Raw genomic sequence first — 20,666 nt, forward strand, 5'->3', positions numbered from 1 at the left:
CCATGTGTAGCACCTTGTACTTTCCTTAGACGGCTAGCCAAGTCTTTTCGACTTGTTTTTGCTGCCTCCTCAGTGTCTGCTATATCTATAATTTTAGTGCCATCTGCGCATTTCACACGTTTATAACTACACCAGAATCTAAATCAGAAGATGGAGTGGTCCAAGGAGGTCTCTATTGATGGCCTCACCTCATGTGGAGTGTCCCTCTCTTCCCTGTACTCTTTGCCTCCTCTTTTAGCACTATCTTGAAATCCTCATCATAGGCTCCTTATTGTCTCATGTGCAGAGTCCAGCGAAACACACAACATGTCACCAATCTCCGGCATGATGATTGGTGGGCAGAACAACCTCACCTCAAACGTCTGTCTTCTTCACCTCAAATAGATCATTTCACTGGAGCAATCTTGACTTAGACAGGCCATTCAGGTGTTCTAAGTGTGACTCCACAACTTCAACATTTATGTTTAAATTGTATAGCCACCCGATCCAATTCATCCGTCTTACGCTCTTCATTCAGTGCCCTGCCTGGAATTCAAGACAAGAGTCCGTTAATTAGAAACCTTCCGTTTTTGAGAGGTTCGCCTCCATAACAAAAGTTCACTTTACTGTAAAGTCATCCTGCTTCTCTTAAAAACCCAAGGATGCAAGTCGCTAAGTGGAGGAAACAAGCCACCTATCCTGAGAAGCATCTGTCCATACTTCAGGCTGTATAGTCTTGAGGTGTTGTGATACGATTTCTTTGTGAAGTCACTGAAGTCATTCTGCCAGGATGGGATGGGGAAAAAAACCTCATCTGTAAGAAGTTTCCATTCGTCTCAATGACTGAGGAGGAACTGAGATCGTCCAAGAGTCGACTGCCCTTGCCGGTCGTTTGTCTGTTACACGTCTGTATTGAGTATTGAAGACTTTCCTTTCTTATGGTTTGCAGGTGTTCTTCAAAGCAGGCCTGCTGGGCACCCTGGAGGAGATGAGAGATGACAAGCTGGCCCTGCTCATTACTCGCACTCAAGCTGTGTGTCGAGGTTACGTGATGAGGAAGGAGTTCCAGAAGATGATGGAGAGAAGGTCATTGTCCAATTTGTCAAATGTACTTAACAAGTTGCACCGCTTCCATGACGATCCAAAAGCCATGCTGGGTGCAGGGTCCTTTCTTAAGGACTCCTGGGGTTTCAGACTTTCCAGAGTGGGATAAGCTGTCCATGTTTGGTTGGTTCCTTCTTTTGGAGGACAAGACTCCTCGGCCATCTGTGGTCATATTTACACAATGACCTGGTTTGGAGAACCCACTGGAGATTCTGAGCAGGGCAGGTGGGGCTTCCAAAGCAAAGATGGGAAGAGTGTTAACTCTTAGTGGCTTTTGGTGTGAGCTGTGGTGGTTAAAAATAGACAGCAGACAGGAAAAGGTTTGGAGATGGCCACCCTGTATACTGAGAAAATAGGCAGAAATAAAGAAAACACGTCATTACAGGCGGAGTTCAAAATGGAACTCACTAACAGGATGAGTTTGGGCTATAAGTATGGTGGATTAGAAAAAGAGGTGGAGTCAGGGGGACCGCAACAGGAACAGATATGGCAGTTAGATGGGTTCTGGGTAACGGAAGTGATGTCATGAAAAGGACCCGGAAATTAGGTCATCGGTGGGTGGACTGGTGGTGATGTCACTGACTGAGAAATAACACTATTTGAGCCTATAAGCCGTCTCCCATGCACACGTGTGTGGCACTGTGGAAAAAATTAGGTGGCAAGTTGCCACAGTGTTTATCATTGCTGCCTAATGGATCCAGCATCCGGGGTTCAAAACGTTCCATGGCCAGTTCAAAATGTCCAAAAGACTAGACAGAGTCTGCATCAGAAAGGCCAAAAACGGGACGGGTAGGGTCAGCGGCCACTTTTCGAATCAGTTCAGTCAATGAAGAAATCAAGAATATGTGTGGAGCCTTGAGAACCGATGACCGCTCATGTGCCCCCTTTGTGAGGCTCATAACACGTCCTGCGCCATTCTGTTCTGTAGAGCCCCACGGGCCTGCTGACATCAGGTCTAATGCACTGGTGGTGGAACTGGCAATGGATTCCATAGCTGAAGTCTATTAATTTATTTTCTTTCCCGTTGGTACGATGGCAACTGATGGGAAGACTGTTCCAAATCCAGTGACCTGCTTAGGCAGTGGTTCAGATTTCCAGAAGAACGGAATTCCCTTTGTGGCTGAATGAATGAACGAGGAATCACGTGAGCCAAATGACAAGCACCACACCATTCCTTGGGGACTTGTGGATACTCTTTACATCCGCAGACAAAATAAGTCCCAAGTCACTTCATTGTGGCGGGTGTCCATTTAAAAGGGGAGGAATTAGAAAAGCGGTAGGAAGTGCAGCATCGTTGCAAAAAAAGATCACTGAAACATTCTCCATGAGTGCAAACGTCATTAAAATTGGAAAGTTCAGATGTCCAAAGACAACAGGAGCAAAGATGTAACACGCACTGTTTCCCATAAAAATTGAGTCATTGGAGGAGTAAGCCTGGAAAAATGCACATGTCTCTGACAGGGTTTGGAAAAATGATGAGCTGACTGTCCATTAACTGGACGTAGAGTACTAATTCTGGAGGCTGATGAAGTAAAAAAAAACTAGCAGGTTAGATGGTTTCAGATTGTAAATTGGTGTCTAAATCTAGTAAATCCTTTACTTGTTATAACTTTAGGACATTAAGCCATTCTGCATATGCAGCTAGATGGCACTCCCTTCTGAAATCAGATCATGTCTCCTTTCACCTTCTATACAGGGAAGCGATTTTCTCCATCCAGTACAACATCCGCTCCTTCATGAACGTCAAGCACTGGCCATGGATGAAGCTCTACTTCAAGATCAAGCCTCTCCTGAAGAGTGCCGAGGCAGAAAAGGAGATGGCCAACATGAAGGAGGAGTTCGCCAAGTGCAAGGAGGACCTGGCCAAGTCTGAGGCAAAGAGGAAGGAGCTTGAGGAGAAGATGGTGTCTCTCCTCCAGGAGAAGAATGACCTGCAGCTGCAAGTCCAGTCTGTGAGTACTGGTTTCAGTTTTTATAAAGAAACACAGACTATCATTTTTTTATAGAAGTCAGGGTATTCTTTTTATTTTTCTTAAAAATCTGCTGAATAGAGAATACTGAGCTCAATTAATATTTAGTTCCTTTTTATCAAAAACTTCATCATGGTTATGTAGACATTCAGGCTCAGATTCAAAATTACCATCATATGTACAACATGCAGTGAAAGAGAGAGAAGAGTTGGGCCAGAGGAGAAGTGCATGTGGCAGGAGAGGCTATGTTATTATGGGCAAAGTTTAAGATGAATCCTATCAGAAATGCTATCAGACCATCCATCCATCCACCCATCCATCCATCCATCCATCCAAACTTAATTCAGGGTTTTATGTACAGTTGCAGTTTTTTGGTATAAAAGAAAAATGATGGGCTTTTCATCCCCCCAGGAAAGCGAGAGCCTTGCAGATGCTGAAGAGCGATGTGAAGGTCTCATCAAAAGCAAGATCCAACTGGAGGCTAAGGTGAAGGAGATCAATGAAAGGCTGGAGGACGAGGAAGAAATGAACGCTGAGCTGACAGCCAAGAAGAGGAAGCTGGAGGACGAGTGCTCAGAACTCAAGAAGGACATTGATGATCTGGAACTCACCTTGGCCAAAGTGGAGAAGGAGAAGCATGCCACCGAGAATAAGGTAAGTCCTGCACCGGCTATTTTCATTTCATCTTTTGTGACAAAGAATCCAGAGGTTTAGAATGTAAGAAATCTGACAAATGAGAGGAGTCCATTCGGTCAAGCTCAGTTGTTTAAGCTAACAGCCAAGCTGTCCCCATATCTCCTCCAGATCCTTCGTAAAATTTGTCAAGGTGTCTACTTCAACTTCACGCTTTTCTGAGACCCATGGTCATGTTTATATTTTGTGTCCACTTATCCTTTCTTGAGACTTAGTGTTGACCGTTGCCATAGTTTATGGTTTTTAGGGGTGACATCAGGGGTCACAGACGGTGTGACATCATGGGACAAGCGACATAATGGTGGACATCTTGGACTTCCTGGTTTGTCCAAGTTTGTGGATTCAACCTATAATTCTAGAGTTATTGGTTTAAAAGCTCTCTGCTTATGGATTCTCTTTCTTTGGTTCTGACTGTAATTTTTGGCTTGCCTCTGGTTGTGTGAACTTTTGTTGACTGATCGTCTAATTCGATTTCTTAACCACAATCATTGGGTTCCTCGTTTTTTAGATTCGTTGACTCCTGGTTACTGCTCTGGATTTTTTTTTTCTTAGTGTTCTCTCTCCCAATCCTAATTCCTTAAATTAGCTGTCATGCCATCCCAGTTCAGTTCAACTAAAGAGGATTCACCACTACACGTCACACTGTAAAATTCAACCCTTCTCAAAGTCACACGTTTGTTTTGCGTGGTTCATTAACAAACCCTACATTTCTATGCATCCAAAATCTCCAAGTAGCACACCATGTCCCAAAATTGTGTTATTCGGTACACAAAGGGACCGACCATTTTTTTTTGCCCCGCTTTTCCTAGTCTGGCGTCTCTTTACATACTTTCTTCTGTATTTAAAAGAGTAAGCAGACATCCACATCAGATTTTGTGTTTTCATCTCCGTGTTCCATCATCAAGCACGTCTCTTTCCCCATCTTCCTTCCCAAAGGTTAAAAATCTAACTGAAGAAATGGCGACCCAAGATGAGCACATCGCCAAGCTGACCAAGGAGAAGAAAGCCCTCCAAGAGGCACACCAGCAGACCCTGGATGACCTGCAAGCAGAGGAGGACAAAGTCAACACCCTGACCAAAGCCAAGTCCAAGCTGGAGCAACAAGTCGATGATGTGAGTTCACACTTTGTCAGAATGCAACCAAGTTTACAAACGAAACTGAGCTGATGGCTTGATGTGCCCCCCTTTTGTAGCTGGAAGGCTCCCTGGAGCAGGAAAAGAAACTCCGCATGGACCTTGAAAGAGCCAAGAGGAAGCTGGAAGGGGATCTCAAACTGGCCCAGGAGTCCATCATGGACTTTGAAAACGACAAGCAGCAAATGGAAGAGAAGCTCAAGAAGTACGGCTGAGGGTCCCAAGTGCTGTCAGCGGGTGTGAGGGGTGCAGGTGGGGTTTAACTGATGTTCTTGTATTGTGTTCTTTTCACAGGAAAGAGTTTGAAATTAACCAACTGCTAAGCAAGATTGAAGATGAACAAGTGTTGGGTGCGCAGCTTCAGAAGAAGATTAAGGAACTGCAGGTAATTTGTGTCAATATAACATACTAGCAGTTGATGGGAGCAGCTCCACAGGTTGTCTACAAAACGTGGAGTGCTAACCTTGATTTAATTGTATTGCTAAGTTTTAGGGCTGATAAAACTGCAAGTAGTGAAACACAAAAACCTCAAAATAGAAAATCATTTGGTGGAAAATAAGACGAAGAACCGTAGTATAACGGAGAAAAGGGCGAAAACCAAAAAAACTAGGACTAGAAAACCACAAACTGTTATCCAAGAATTGTAGGTCGAAAATACTCAGTCCCTGCTCTGATGGTCTTTCTCTGACTCTTGAAGTAGAAAGATATGCAAGAACAAAAGTTTAGCCATCAGTACCATATGAGGATATACTAAACGTATAATCGTCAAACGTAGACAAGGAAAAGCGCGGACCTCAGATGTTGCAATGGGGCTCAATGACATGGCAGCAACAGCACATAACATCAAAAACATGGCCACGGCCAGGTGAAAACACATAATGTAGTCACTGGCGTCGAAAATGAACGATGCAAAATCACCAAGGGCACAGGATTTTTACCATTATCGAAAACAAAGATTACGTACAAGCTTATTTTCACGTGTACGTAGTATCCAGAATTGCTCAAACGCTTGTATACCCAGATCAGGGAAAAGTAAAAGGAACTCAAAAGGTGCAGAAAATGGTTGAGGGAAGTGAAGCCCCATTCTGTTATGATTTTCTCCAATCTCTTAATAGGTGTTCCTGACCCTCTGTTGTGGTTGCTGTTTGAAGGTTTTCCTGAAATGAGCCTGGAGTGAAGCAATACTCAAAACCGATAATTAAAGCTAATGAATCATTTCTCTCTAGGCTCGCATCGAGGAGCTTGAGGAAGAAATCGAGGCGGAACGCGCTGCAAGAGCAAAAACTGAGAAGCAGAGAGCCGACCTGTCCAGAGAGCTGGAGGAGATCAGCGAGAGGCTGGAGGAAGCTGGCGGTGCCACCTCTGCCCAGATTGAGATGAACAAGAAGAGGGAGGCCGAATTCCAGAAACTTCGCCGTGACCTTGAGGAGTCCACCCTGCAGAACGAGGCCACCTCCGCCGCCCTGCGCAAGAAACACGCCGACAGTGTGGCCGAACTTGGGGAGCAGATCGATAGCCTGCAGCGTGTGAAGCAGAAGCTGGAGAAGGAGAAGAGCGAATACAAGATGGAGATTGATGACCTGTCCAGCAACATGGAGTCGGTGGCAAAAGCCAAGGTACCATGCAACATACATTTTGTTATTTTCGTTTCTTAAATGATTTTTCACTTGGTGGGTTCTCATGCAGATTAGTTTTAGCATCTTTTCTTTTTCACGAACTCCGTCTCATCCAGCTTTTTCCATTTTCTTTTTGAGCCTCACTGTGATCTTCTTCATTTTTGGACAGAACCTTGTTGGGCATAACGTGGTTCTCAAATCCTTTTCATTCTTTACACAGTCCAATCTGGAGAAGATGTGCCGCACTCTGGAGGACCAATTGAGTGAGTTAAAGACAAAGAACGATGAAAACATTCGACAGCTCAATGACATCAACATCCACAGGGCGCGACTCCAGACAGAGAACGGTATGAGCTGCTGGCCTGGATGGGTGATCTTCTCCTTCTTATACCCCACTTAAGGCAAATGTAGAAATTCTGCTCTTTTTCTGTAGGGGAATTTGCTCGGCAGCTGGAAGAGAAAGAGGCGATGGTCTCTCAGCTGTCACGTGGCAAGCAGGCTTTCACTCAGCAAATTGAGGAGCTCAAGAGACACAATGAGGAGGAAGTCAAGGTCTCTTTTCTATCCACAGCTTAAGGTTGTGAAGAGTATGTGTCACGTCTTTAGTGGACAAATTGTTTTTTTCTCTTCCTAAAAGGCCAAGAACGCTCTGGCTCATGCCTTGCAATCTGCTCGCCATGACTGTGACCTTCTTCGTGAACAATATGAGGAGGAGCAGGAAGCCAAGGCCGAGCTGCAGCGCTCCATGTCCAAGGCCAACAGCGAGGTGGCTCAGTGGAGAACCAAATATGAGACTGATGCCATCCAGAGGACTGAGGAGCTGGAGGAAGCCAAGTAAGTGGAACTTTCTACCTTTCACCTTCCTCATTGTTTCATGTGAGATGTCCTGCTATAACTCTCCACGCTATCTGCAGGAAGAAGTTGGCCCAGCGCCTTCAAGAGGCTGAGGAGCACATTGAGGCCGTGAACTCCAAGTGTGCCTCTCTGGAGAAGACCAAACAGAGACTTCAGAATGAGGTGGAAGACCTGATGATTGACGTGGAGAGGGCCAACGCTCAGGCCGCTGCTCTCGACAAGAAGCAGAAGAACTTTGACAAGGTTGGGAATGGGACCTTATGGGGGCCATCTTCACTGGATGTAATGTACACTTAACAAATTCAATCATTTTCTTCAAAGTTTTAGCAAAGTGCAATGAAGTGTGGGAAGTCACCAAGTTCTGAACACCTACCTCCTGGGTTCAAGCAAGACTAAATTATGCCTGAAATATACTTAGTGATGCCTTAGGCATTGAGGACCTATACCTCAATAAAATGTCCAATGGTGGTCTTAAACGCAACAGTATACAAAAATATACCACAGCTTATCAAAGCTTACCATTTTAAAAATGCATGACATGCTTTGGTGTCCACGACAGTCATTTACAAAACACAGGAGGTCAATCTATGATATTGCACATGAGGTCCTACATATATTCCCCAAAACCAGTTTATTTTCCACTCATATTAATAAATGTTGTGATAGGAAGGTAGGAAGAACCCATGCAAGAATAGTATAAATCCAAGGGGAACATAGATAATTGAATGGTGGACGTCGGATAGTCCACCACTACAGGGCTCCAAAGTGTTTCCTTTTATTATTTATGAACCTTTGCTGGTCATTAGGAAGGACAGACCTCTTGGGGAAAATCTGCCCTTTTAAATTTTACATGGGGGCTCAGATGTGCAGAAGCACATGAAACCACCAGAAGAAACTCCAGATGTATGGCCTCAAGGTTTCTGCACATCTCCCCTAACCATGGAGGTCTTTCCTGGAGTTACTGGTCTCCAGCCCGGGGTATAAAGTCATCCCTCTCCCTGTTTGGAGTGGAGTCAAGAGCTCAGCTGATGGGAGGAAGAGACGTGTGGCATCTAGAGGGTGACAGGACGGGATGGAGCTTTGTGTGATGGTAGTAGTCAGGGTCCTCCAATGGGGCATTGGGTTTTACTATTCTGTATCTTCTGTTGAACTTTTGTGGTCATATCTCTGACCTCCACGGCGCTCACTTACATTCGAGAGTGCCCCCTTATGGCTGACAGTACATTTTTCCAAAGTCTACTAGGAAGCCTTTTCATGGAGTTTGTATTGCTTTATTATTCCACTGGAAACGTCGATTAAGAGAACGGCATTGTTTCAGGTTCTGGCTGACTGGAAGCAGAAGTTTGAGGAGTGCCAAGCAGAGCTGGAAGCATCCCAAAAGGAGGCCCGTTCTATGAGCACCGAGCTCTTCAAGATGAAGAACTCTTATGAGGAGGCTTTGGATCAACTGGAGACCATGAAACGGGAGAACAAGAACCTGCAGCGTAAGTGGAGGAGTGGAGAGGTGGGATATTGGGGGTAGTGTGTGCTTGAGAATTGGCTTTTGGGGAAGGCTGCTGATCGTATTGCACTGTTGACTTTTGCTCCATCACGTTGACATTTGCAGGGCCAGCACCATTAGAAAATGAATGAATTAGTGAATTAAATGATCTATGTGTTTGAGTGCACCCCACCAGTACTGATTAAAGTGGGATAGGGGGCAAACTCCAATTACCCTCTGTCAGTGAAGGGAGGGTTGGCCAGGCATCTTGGATGGTTCATGTTTTCTAACGTAGCCTTTACAACAGATGGACAATAGGAGACTACCCTGTGGAGCCAAGTGTTCCTCCTCTACTCATGGGTGGCAGCATCCCTCTGATTGGGCTCCCATTTGGACCCCTGCAGGATTACATCAGATTTGTAGTCCCAGTGGGCAGCCCTTTTGAGTTCCTTGGGTGCCACTGGAACCCTTGATGACCCTGTCCTGCTAAGAAGGGTCTAAAGGCAGACTTCCATGTCATGATCTGACACGTGTTGATTTATTATTTTTTTTAATCACCAAGAAATGGGCATGTTGGGCGTTTCTTGTAGCACGACTGATGTGCAATGCAAAGGTAGCTAAACATTATGGAATGCGTGCAATTTGATTAGTTCTTCAATGGAGCAGAGGTGTGGAGGTCTGCAGCTGGACTCTACTGGACACTCTTTTGGAGGTCTTCCACCTGACCAAGAAGTTGCACTGTTGTAGCACTGGACGTTGTTTCCGGAGCTCAGCCAGGTGAGTTACAGTCAGGAGTAGACCAGGACAAAGTGCACCTGGAGCTGAGTGGTGAACGAGGAAGACAAAGGTGACGTGGTGTTATATTTGTATTGTGAAGGACAGCCACTGACAGGTACTTCGGATTTCTGATTAGAAAGTCTTATTGGACTTAAAACTCATCTTTACTGGAGTTGTGTTTGAGGTTTGGGGTGTGCAACGCCCCCTATGGGTGACACCTTTAGCAGACCTGGGCATAAATAAGTGACTTAATGAATATTTGTATCTGTGAGCCCACTTTACACTGGGCTATCACCATAACCTATACTGGTTTCTACATTGCATCAGATTCAACTTCACTATCCTGTATTCAAATATGTGGGTATAGAAGATGAATGAATGAATGAATGAATGAATTGGGTTGGTTTGATCCCATCATCCTAACACTTGCCACGCTGGCTCTCTTCTACACGTGTTAAGGGAATGGATAGATGGGAACTTTCCTAAGATAATTACTCTTGTCATTCCAGAGGAAATATCCGATCTTACTGAGCAGATTGGAGAGAATGGAAAGATTATCCATGAACTGGAGAAGGGGAAGAAGCAGGCTGAAGCCGAGAAGGCTGAAATTCAAACTGCCCTTGAGGAAGCCGAGGTGAGCCCCATGGCTGGCAGCATAAAAACACGTTGGGCAGGCATACAGTACAAATGGCGGGCATGGATTATGGATTTATATTTTTCAGGATTCTTCCATTCTGCCTTCTCAGTGATGTTCCAGTTATTTTTAACTGAGCTTTGGTTTAACACTTGCATGTGCTGAGTTAGGATGATCAGTGATAAGAGTCTGCAGTTGGCTCCACTGTTTTTGCAATGATATGCATAGTGAACTTGGTGGACTTTTCAAACAGGCTTCTCTGGAGCACGAGGAATCTAAAATCCTGCGTATCCAGCTTGAGCTGACCCAGGTGAAGTCAGAGGTGGACCGAAAGATAGCTGAGAAGGACGAGGAGATAGAACAGATCAAGAGGAACAGCCAGCGAGCCCTTGAGACTATGCAGAGCGCTTTGGACGCCGAGATTAGGAGCAGAAATGACGCCTTAAGGATCAAGAAGAAGATGGAGGGAGACCTGAACGAAATGGAAATCCAGCTGAGCCACGCCAACCGCATAGCAGCGGAGGCCCAGAAGCAACTCAGGAATGTCCAAGGCCAGCTTAAGGTAGGAAGGGCACCTCTAAGGTACCTGCTGTGAAGGTGAATTTCCTTTTCGCTTATCTTGGAGCGACTCATGTATAATGTTCCACAGAACAGTGTAAAAGTGAATTCGGTTTAATTCTGCTAATATCTACATGGACTGTATTCAGCTCTAATGCTCCAAACCGCTGTGAACAACCAGCAATACAAAAGAGGCCAACGTATGATGAAAGGGGGGCTTTATTATAACATCAAAAATAAGTTACAGAATGATATGAGGGTCTTGAAAGCCATGGGAAATACAAAAGAAAAAGGTCAACAAAGTCTAATACCCCTCAGGGCCTACATGGTAGAGTGGCTGGTCCAGATATTCCTCAAGTTCACACCATTCATCCTGCCAATCATAACACCACAAATACTAAATCAAATAAGCAACTTCATAAACCAGACCATCAATAACTGCTTTGCACATTGCAAATGGGGTAACGGAAGTGCATCTAAATATTCTGTCTTACAAGTTTCTCCATCCTTCCTTTCATTAAGGATGCCACCCTTCATCTTGATGATGCCCTCAGAGCTCAAGAGGAGCTAAAGGAACAAGTGGCCATGGTGGAGCGCAGGAACACTCTGATGCAGTCAGAAATTGAGGAGCTGAGAGTGGCCCTGGAGCAGACAGAGAGGGGCCGCAAAGTGGCAGAACAAGAGCTGCTCGATGCCAGCGAGCGGGTGCAGCTTCTGCATGCCCAGGTCTGTGAAAAACTCCATTCGTATCTTCCTGTGGTACAGCTCTATATAGCTTTCCTGGGGCTGCAGTATCACCAAGTTCTCATTTAATTTTGTAACAGAATACAAGTCTGATCAACACCAAGAAGAAGCTGGAGGCGGACATCTCCCAACTCCAAAGTGAGGTAGATGATGCCATTCAAGAGGCAAGAAATGCAGAAGAGAAGGCTAAGAAGGCCATTACTGATGTAAGTGTCAGAGACACTAATCCTGCCAACTATTCTAAAATATCTATCTATCTATCTATCTATCTATCTATCTATCTATCTATCTATCTATCTATCTATCTATCTATCTATCTATCTATCTATCTATCTATCTATCTATCTATCTATCTATCTATCTATCTATCTATCTATCTATCTATCTATCTATCTATCTATCTATCTATCTATCTATCTATTGTATAGCGACTTTCACATTTATCTAAGGGCCTACCTTTTATAGTTTTCCTGTTAGAGCCGTTTGTCTACCCTTCTCACCTACTACAGTGATTTTCATATCTATTTGCCTGCCTACCAATTATATATTGTGTCTTTCTTATCTAACTGTCTATCCTATTTTATATTGGAACCGCCATTTAGAATTTATTTATTGATCTGTTTATTTTAGATGTTGCCTTTCATATTAGTAAATCTACTGATTAGTCATTTCTAATTGCTAGGCTGCTATGATGGCAGAAGAGCTTAAAAAGGAGCAGGATACCAGTGCCCACCTTGAAAGAATGAAGAAGAATCTGGATATCACAGTAAAGGATCTCCAGCACCGTTTGGATGAGGCTGAGCAACTGGCTATGAAGGGTGGCAAGAAGCAACTCCAGAAGCTGGAAGCCAGGGTAGGTCTTGCCAGGCACTGACCCTCACTCCTCTTAGGCTGATTCAAGGACATGTCAGCTAATCGGTCCACTCCGCCTGCAGGTACGCGAGCTGGAAAACGAGCTGGAAGCCGAGCAGAGGCGAGGCGTGGAGGCCATCAAAGGTGTCAGGAAATACGAGAGGCGGGTGAAGGAGCTCACCTATCAGGTATAGTCCTGGCTCAGTTGTGGTCGTCAGAAGGAGTCTGTAAGCATTTGTTGATTTACTTAGACGTTATTTGCTGCTTCAGTCCGAGGAAGACAGGAAGAACAACCTCAGACTGCAGGACCTGGTTGACAAGCTGCAGCTCAAAGTGAAGGCTTACAAGCGGCAGGCAGAAGAAGCGGTAAGTAAAGCTTTTCAGTTTTGTTAGCGCTGTCGAAGTTTTCCTCATCTGACTCCAGATTTTCAAAGCTACTCCTCAGACTTCATACATTTCACAATATGGACAAACGTATCTGCGGTGGGCTGGCGCTCCGCCCGGGGTTTGTTTCCTGCCTTGCGCCCTGTGTTGGCTGAGATTGGCTCCAGCAAGACCCCCGTGACCCTGTATGTTATGTTAGGATATAGCAGGTTGGATAATGGATGGATGGATGGACTAACATATACAACAGGTAAAAGATAAACGTAAAAATACCTTCACTCACCTACTATAAATGTTACATTAAATATAACGATGAGACCTGAGAAATCTGAAAATGATATTACATTTAATAAACATTCAGTTCATACGACTGCTCCTCCATCTCCAAATCCGGTGCGTGGACACCCCAATGTTTTCCGCACCAGTTTTGGGTTAGGCTTGTAGCCCTGGAGGACATCTCCCTCCCAAGAACTCGCTCAAAGTTCAGTTCACACAAATTAAAATGAATACATTTACGTTGATAGCTCACCATTTCAATTGTGAACTATAGTGCATGTTCAGTTCATTTTGTACTTTTTAAGGAGTGAGAATAAATGACCTCCGAGTTTACTTTTTTTCAATTTTGCATGCCTTTTATTATCTATTACAATGTTCTTGAATAAAATACAATAATTATGAAGGCTTTTTTAAATTTAAATACACTTTATTGAGTTATACCCAGCAACGAACACGTATAACTATATATGCTAATATCCTCCTGGTCAAAAAAGAAATGAAATAGATGCAAGTATTCATATAAATTACTGCTCTATTTCCAACATGTGACACAAATGGTGGCCGTGGAACCAACGTGGTGAACTAACCGATTACGCTGCCGGTCACAATTCGCGATACATATTGCATGGCCAACGGGGAAAATTATAAAATGGCCTCGCGAAGTCCAAAGTTTTCCTAAAAGCGGGACAGACACAGACAGCGCCGATTTGATTTTCTATTATTTTTTCCGAATACAAATAAATGGCAAAAGATTTGTACGAAATAAATATTCGTAAAAATCCACTGTTTGTGCTTATCCGAATACCGTATTCAGATTCGGCTCCATCCCTACATTACAGGGAAAAGGCAAACTGGACCTAATTAATCAGGACCTAATCCAGATCCAGACTGTCACGTAAAACAGACCTCGCTCACGTTCAGGTTCATAACTTGCAAATACGTTACATTAAGTTCACCGTTCTTAGAAAAATGAGCGCACTCTTTTGAACAGTTCATGCACAACACTGCCTAGAGGTGTCGAGACCCCCCACGTCTTGATGCAGTCTGGCCCACCGTAGACCTTTTATAAGTTTCCAGCATGACTGGCCAGGTAGTGTGGACTAAAACTCTGGTCAGTTTCCAAACAGACGTGTGTACAACGTCTGGCCACGCATCACTGGGACATTTACCTTACTTAATGGGACTTGTGAGATTAAGAGATCTATCGAGTAGCCACTCCTACTCTACTTATCAATCTATTTTTTTATTATTAATCTGTTAGTAGTTTTTGTGGATTAGTCATCCCAAATATACAGTATCTATCTATTTTGACCACAAGGGGGCGCCACTGAGCTCTGAACCCACCCATCCATCTATTATCCAACCCGCTATATCCTAACTACTGGGTCACAGGGGTCTGCTGGAGCCAATCCCAGCCAACACAGGGCGCAAGGCAGGAAACAAACCCCAGGCAGAGTGCCAGCCCACCACAAGGCGCACATACACACACACACACAGACAGACACACACACACACACACACACACACACAGACAGACACACACACAGACAGACAGACACACACACACACACACACACACACAGACAGACACACACAAACACACAAACACACACACACAGACACTAGGGACAATTTAGAATCACCAATGCACCTAACCTGCATGTCTTTTGACTGTGGGAGGAAATCCACACAGACATGGGGAGAACATGCAAACTCCACTCAGGGAGGACCCGGGAAGCGAACCCCAGGTCTCCTAACTGCAAGGCAGCAGCAACAACAACAACAACAACATTTATTTCTATAGCACATTTTCATACAAAAAAAATGTAGCTCAAAGTGCCTTACAAAATGAAGAATAGAAAAATAGAAGACACAATAAAAAATAAAAATAAGTCAACGTTAATTAACATAGAATAAGAGTAAGGTCCGATGGCCAGGGTGGACAGAAAAAACAAAAACAAAAACTCCAGACGGCTGGAGAAAAAAAAAAAAAACCGCAGGGATTCCAGACCAAGAGACCGCCCAGTCCCCTCTGGGCATTCTACCTAACGTAAATGAAACAGTCCTCTTTGGATTTAGGAGCGCTACTACTGCGCCATCATGCCGCCCCTACTCTACTTATCAATCTATTTTTCTTTTTATTATTAATCTGTTAGTAGATTTGTGGATTAGTCATCCCAAATATACAGTATCTATCCATTTTGACCACAAGGGGGCGCCACTGAGCTCCGAACCCAAGACCTGGTAATACAGCTCACGTCGTAGTGATAAACTCACCTCTCCAGAAATCAGCCACAATTCTTCAATAAATCCAACAATTATTCCTCCATACTACCTCCGCTGAGTGTTGCCCGCTGCCTTTCGACTCTAACTCAAGTGAGGTGGCAGACTCCTTTTAATTCAAACCCAGGAATTCTCCATGCTGAGTCCTCATGGAAGCACTTCCCAGCCATAGAAAACGTAGGGCCAGCACCCTCTCTAGATCCACAGAGAACCTGACAGGGCTGCACTTCTGGACTCCAAGACCCAAGCGCCCCTGCGGGTGTTCCAAGTGGGTTATCATATGAGGTACCACCGCCACTTAGCGTATGGCAGGATGGCACCACTCCCGATCCTCAGCTTTTCTCCATTTGTCCATTAAATCAAATGTATTTCCTTGCATCACTGCACTGGCCTTCTGCCCGGGTGATGAATTATCGTCCAATCCGGCCCAGCTACATTATATTGAACACCATATTTCAAGTCTATCCATGTTTCTACAGTAGAGCACCTTTCAGATCTGTCCATCTGTCCATCTAGCTAGAAGAAATCATGGATCAGTGCGGGCGCTGCTGCTCTTTTGAATATACTGCACATGAATAAGAATATCATTAATACTAATAAGATGATTATGTTTGCAGATGGTACTGGAAATGGCTGATTTCCCAGGCAGACATTCTGTTGCTCTTGTGACATCACCACACTCCAGTCCTGGACTTACATTTCCATTTACTTGCTTAGCAGATGCTTTTATCCAAAGCGACTTACAAAAGGAGTAAACATCACTCTGGGGGGACAGTTTGGGAACCAGTGGGACGGGACAAGGGGACAGGATTGATCAGTGAAGTGCTCTGAACTAAATGGCAAGTTAAGATCCCCAGGGCCAGTGGTTCTCAAACTGTGGGGCGCGCCCCCTAAGTAACAAAAAGGGGGGCCGCGATGATGTGAAATAAAAGAAAATTAAAACTATGAAAAATCTATTGAAACCAAAACAAATTAACTTAAACTACTTTCTGATACTAGAAAAATAAATACAGAGTTAGATAAATGTCGATAAAAGTTAAGTAGCAAATAATAATAAAATATGCATCTATGATAAATCATTGATCAAAAAAGAACAAATTAGTATTAGTGGGCTCCTTTCAAAAAAACGTTAGGCGGCCGCGATTAAAACTGTTCTGAAAACTCGGGTCGCAAATACTTAGAGGATGAGAAACACTGGCCAAGGCTATAAACACCTAACAGCTAATCTCGGTTAGACAGAAATTCACAAACGCGTCTTTAAGATGTTGAGGGGGGCTCCGAGTTTGGAATGGAGGTGGGCAGCTCGTTTCACCAGCCTCTGAGATACACCTGAACCAAGACCTGATGCCATACAGGGGTGGCATCGCCAGACACCGTTAGACAGCAGACTTGTGATGGGCCGAGAAGGAGCTGAGGACCTCACAAGGGTCTCCATGTGTGCAGGTGCCGATCCGCCGACTGCTCCGTAGGACTTGACCTGCTGCAGGGAGACAATGTAGTGGTCTGGGAAGATCTGACTTAATTAGGACTTAATTGTTCTAATGATTCAGGAGACCTTGATGACCATGAGATGGTCGCTCATAATCTGAACACCATCTGGCCTAATCAATAGGGCTGAAGTACCGTACTTGAGGCCACACATCACATTTGAACTCCTTAAAAAGAACTTTCCGCAGGGGTACAAGCGCATCATCAAACAACCATTCAAAGAATTTAGCAGACACAATTGACTTTGTTCACAGGAGGAGCAGGCAAACACTCACCTGTCCAAGTTTAGAAAGGTCCAGCATGAGCTCGAGGAAGCAGAAGAGCGGGCCGACATCGCAGAGTCCCAAGTGAACAAGCTGCGGGCCAAGAGTCGCGACATCGGGAAGGTGAGTACTCTGACAAAGTGGCCGAAGGCGAAGGCTCGTTTGTGTGAAGCGTGAATGGCACTGTGGGCCGGACCCCTCCATCCGAGGAGCACCTTGAGGCTTGTGGCCTTTTGGACCGCTCTGTCTGTCCTGAGGGTGCATGAGGAGGAGAGCAAAGCAAACTTGAGGACTGAGAAGTAAATGGATTTCATTTTTTTTTTTCCTGCAGGGAAAAGAAGCAGAAGAATAGAAGAAAACTGAGCTGCTTGGTCGGAGGGGACTTTCATATAATATGAAACATACCCTCAAGCCAGACCACCATTGTACTTAAATCAAATAAAGTTCTGTGCATTTTAGCACCTTGGCCTTATGTGTTCTTTGGGGCAGAAACAAGAACAATGTCTGATCGGGTTCAAATGGGACTTGTCTTTGCTGGAGTTTGGGTTCAAATCACTTTGCATGTCCTCCTTGTGTTCCTGTCGCGTTTTCCTCCATGATCCTAATGACAAGCACCTTAAGTTAACTGGTCCCAGTATGAGTCAGCAGGGGTGCAGCGAGCTCCTGGGTATGTGAGATTTGTTATATGGTCCCGTGGTGATGTACCTCAGCCCACGTTATACTTATGGCCACCTCCATGACTGGACCCCCGTTAAACACAGATTGATATACTAGTTCTGCCCTGACCGGCGGTGAGGGGTGGTCCCCCCCTTTGAAAATGGAGGGCTTTACTTTAGTCCGCCATTTCAGGGGAATCAATTGTGGTCGCTCTATAATGGGTGAGGCTGTTTATGGGCCCTGTAATGCCCCCAGCTGGCATATTCCTCTTGAACCCGGGACTTTGAGGGTCATATATTGGGCAAATGAGGGCACAGACTGCAGCGAGGGTACAGGTGGAAGAATGACTCATTGCTGTTTATTTAACAAAGCGTCTCCAAAACAAGTGCGGTCCTCCTTCACAAATAAGTAAATAATTCCAATAAAAACAAGCAAAGGAAGTTCGACGTCAAATAAAGAACCATAAATCTTCTGTTCAACCCAAGGATTAAAAACAAGCCGGAAACCATCTTTAAAAATCCTCAGTCCGGTGGGCTCTCTCTTTCTATCTCTCTCACTCTCACGTCGCTCCGTTAACCCGTCTATCGGGTATGCATAGAGGGGCCGAGACCCTGGCACAAGCGGACCTCCAACCCCTGTCCTGGCCACCATCCCTTAGCGTCCTCCTGTGACACTCTGATCCTGATTCTTTCTTCCCACCTGAATCCCTAGGAGCCCCTCCTCGACTCCCGTCCCGGCCACCATCACTCAGCGTCCCCTGTGACTGACTCCATCTTCCCTATTGCTTTGTTGTCCACCAGACCCCTTGGAGCCCCTCCTCAACACCCGTCTTCCTAACTATCTTGGCGTCTACTGTATCCCTAGGAGCCCTGGGCACTCCTGCTCTCCACGGTCCACCTCTTCCACGCCGCTCCACTATGGCGTTTCCGCTGACTGCTTCACTGTCTCCGCTTTTCATCCGCTCCCGACTCTTCTCCATCCTCACTTTCTCGATTCTTTCTATTCTTTTCTCATTCACCTCAGCGTCCCCTTTATATTCCTTTGGGTGTGACATTTTAATTACGCAGGGGGTCAATAAGCGCGATTAAAATCTCCCCATTAAACAGCTCAGGGTCACATGACCACAACACTGTTTTAATTTAAAAGCTAACACACTGCCATGGACCCCCCTTACTCACTTAATGACAGGCCCCCCAAGCATTGTATCTTCTACCTTCGCCCCCACTATTTCAGGTCTTATTAAAAAAACAAAAATGAATAAAAATAAAAGACAAACTCCAAATCATCCTGACAGACTTTCGGCTTCTGATTTGTTTTTCCCATTTTAATATCGGTGATTTTTGACAGTTTTGGCCCAGCGTGCGTTTTCTGCTAACTGATCAGTCTACGGGTCTTTTCAGATGTAAAACTCTCTTGGGTTGTTCTGTTATAGACCACTAGGGGGCGTTGCAGCATCCCCATAGCCCCAGACACAACAGCACAAGCACAGTTCCAGATGCCGATAAAGAGATTTATTGCCACAAATACCTTAAAACGCTTCAGAGATCCAGCAACATGACACTCCACTCCACTCCACCCCACCCAGGTGAGCTTTGTCTCCCGACTCGAACCCTCCAGGTGAAGTGCAGCAGCTTTCTTTATACCTGACCCAGGAATACTTCCGGTACTATCACATTCCATCCAGGAAGCACTTCCAGGTCAGGTGGAACCTCCCCATGATAGGAGACTCCGTTTCCAGCAGCTCGCCCTGGTGGCACCCAAGGACCCCAAGAGGGCTGCCCACTAAAACTACAACCTTCATGCAGCCCCGTGGGTGGCCACAAATGAGATACACGTCAGAGGGATGTCGCCAGTCCTGTGTATCAAATCCATAAATTATAATGGCCTCCTCACCTGGAAAGGTACCACTGACCAACCTGGTTTTGATACCCATAGATCCACCTCCTTCCATTAACCCTTAAACCACCACAACCGGCTACAGTCAGTTCCGAGTGCAATTTGCCAGCATGCTGGAGCTGATCAGTCCGTGCCTGTCCATTCGTTGAGCGGGCTGCTCATGCCCACTGGCGCCCCCTAGCGAGCCAACATCACTGTCCCTAAGATTCAGCGGCTGCACTAGACTAGCCTGAGAACATCAACGTTGGCCCCCGTGTGCAGCCAGTTCAAGTGCAGTTGGCTCTGTGATTTGCTGAATTTCATCAATGGCGTCAGTTGCACCTTCTCTGTATAATAATAGATTGTTCCAGTAATTTTTAAATAGTTTTTGCAGTTCATTGGCATTGTGTAAAATGTTGCAGTAATTGTGATGCTCTGTGTTCCATTAAGATTCTACTTTTTCTTGGTGAATTGTGACATTTCCTTACAAAGTGCAGCAAAAAAGTATTTGGTATCCAGGGCTGCATTAACCCCCCCCCCAGTATGTGGTGGTTTAAGGGTTAAAAATAGGCCTCCCAGCCAGGTAAGGGACCATTCATCCTAGCCGGGATGCCAGCCTAGCACACTGGTTAGCTGCAGTTTCATTTTGACAGCACAGTCAGTGCCCGCGACTGAAAACAAAACACAAAATGGTGCAGCAGAAAGTCTCGAACCCTGAAATAATGAATGATACGGGCGGAATTGAGGTCCGCACATTGCATACATTAAATGTCTCTGGTCTAATTGTTTAATTTAGGTTCATGGTTTGATCATGAGCACCCCCTGTTGACCCAAACAGATAAGTTTGAGGCATTAAAATGACCAAAATAATTTGTTTTGGCTCAAATACTACTAATCGGTGCCCATCAGTACCAATACCAATTGTTTGCGTGTTTGTGTGGCAACACAGTTTACTGTCCTTGCTTTTATTGTCTGATTTTCTTACTGGCTCTGAAGGCAACAAGACAGCCTTGACTGCAAGGACTCCTTTTCCACCATCTTATG

At 45.0% G+C, this 20,666-nt stretch overlaps 1 protein-coding gene across 1 annotated transcript in view; it reads left to right on the top strand.

Annotated features, from left to right (window-relative positions):
• LOC120517971 (myosin heavy chain, fast skeletal muscle-like) overlaps positions 1-17,548 on the top strand; it is a 34,632-nt gene extending 17,084 nt beyond the window's left edge. The window contains exons 18-38 of the mRNA XM_039740517.1: positions 929-1,065; positions 2,780-3,035; positions 3,465-3,707; positions 4,683-4,859; positions 4,940-5,085; positions 5,175-5,265; positions 6,107-6,496; positions 6,717-6,843; positions 6,930-7,048; positions 7,134-7,330; positions 7,411-7,594; positions 8,670-8,835; positions 10,118-10,242; positions 10,496-10,804; positions 11,323-11,526; positions 11,625-11,750; positions 12,227-12,397; positions 12,480-12,584; positions 12,667-12,762; positions 17,082-17,213; positions 17,422-17,548. Coding sequence (XP_039596451.1) covers positions 929-1,065; positions 2,780-3,035; positions 3,465-3,707; positions 4,683-4,859; positions 4,940-5,085; positions 5,175-5,265; positions 6,107-6,496; positions 6,717-6,843; positions 6,930-7,048; positions 7,134-7,330; positions 7,411-7,594; positions 8,670-8,835; positions 10,118-10,242; positions 10,496-10,804; positions 11,323-11,526; positions 11,625-11,750; positions 12,227-12,397; positions 12,480-12,584; positions 12,667-12,762; positions 17,082-17,213; positions 17,422-17,442 — 3,522 coding nt within the window. The 3' untranslated portion in view covers positions 17,443-17,548. The remainder of the gene's footprint in view (positions 1-928; positions 1,066-2,779; positions 3,036-3,464; positions 3,708-4,682; positions 4,860-4,939; positions 5,086-5,174; positions 5,266-6,106; positions 6,497-6,716; positions 6,844-6,929; positions 7,049-7,133; positions 7,331-7,410; positions 7,595-8,669; positions 8,836-10,117; positions 10,243-10,495; positions 10,805-11,322; positions 11,527-11,624; positions 11,751-12,226; positions 12,398-12,479; positions 12,585-12,666; positions 12,763-17,081; positions 17,214-17,421) is intronic.
• The last annotated feature ends 3,118 nt before the right edge of the window (positions 17,549-20,666 follow it).

The sequence above is a fragment of the Polypterus senegalus genome, chromosome 17, assembly GCF_016835505.1.
Source record: "Polypterus senegalus isolate Bchr_013 chromosome 17, ASM1683550v1, whole genome shotgun sequence".
Taxonomy (NCBI): domain Eukaryota; kingdom Metazoa; phylum Chordata; class Cladistia; order Polypteriformes; family Polypteridae; genus Polypterus; species Polypterus senegalus.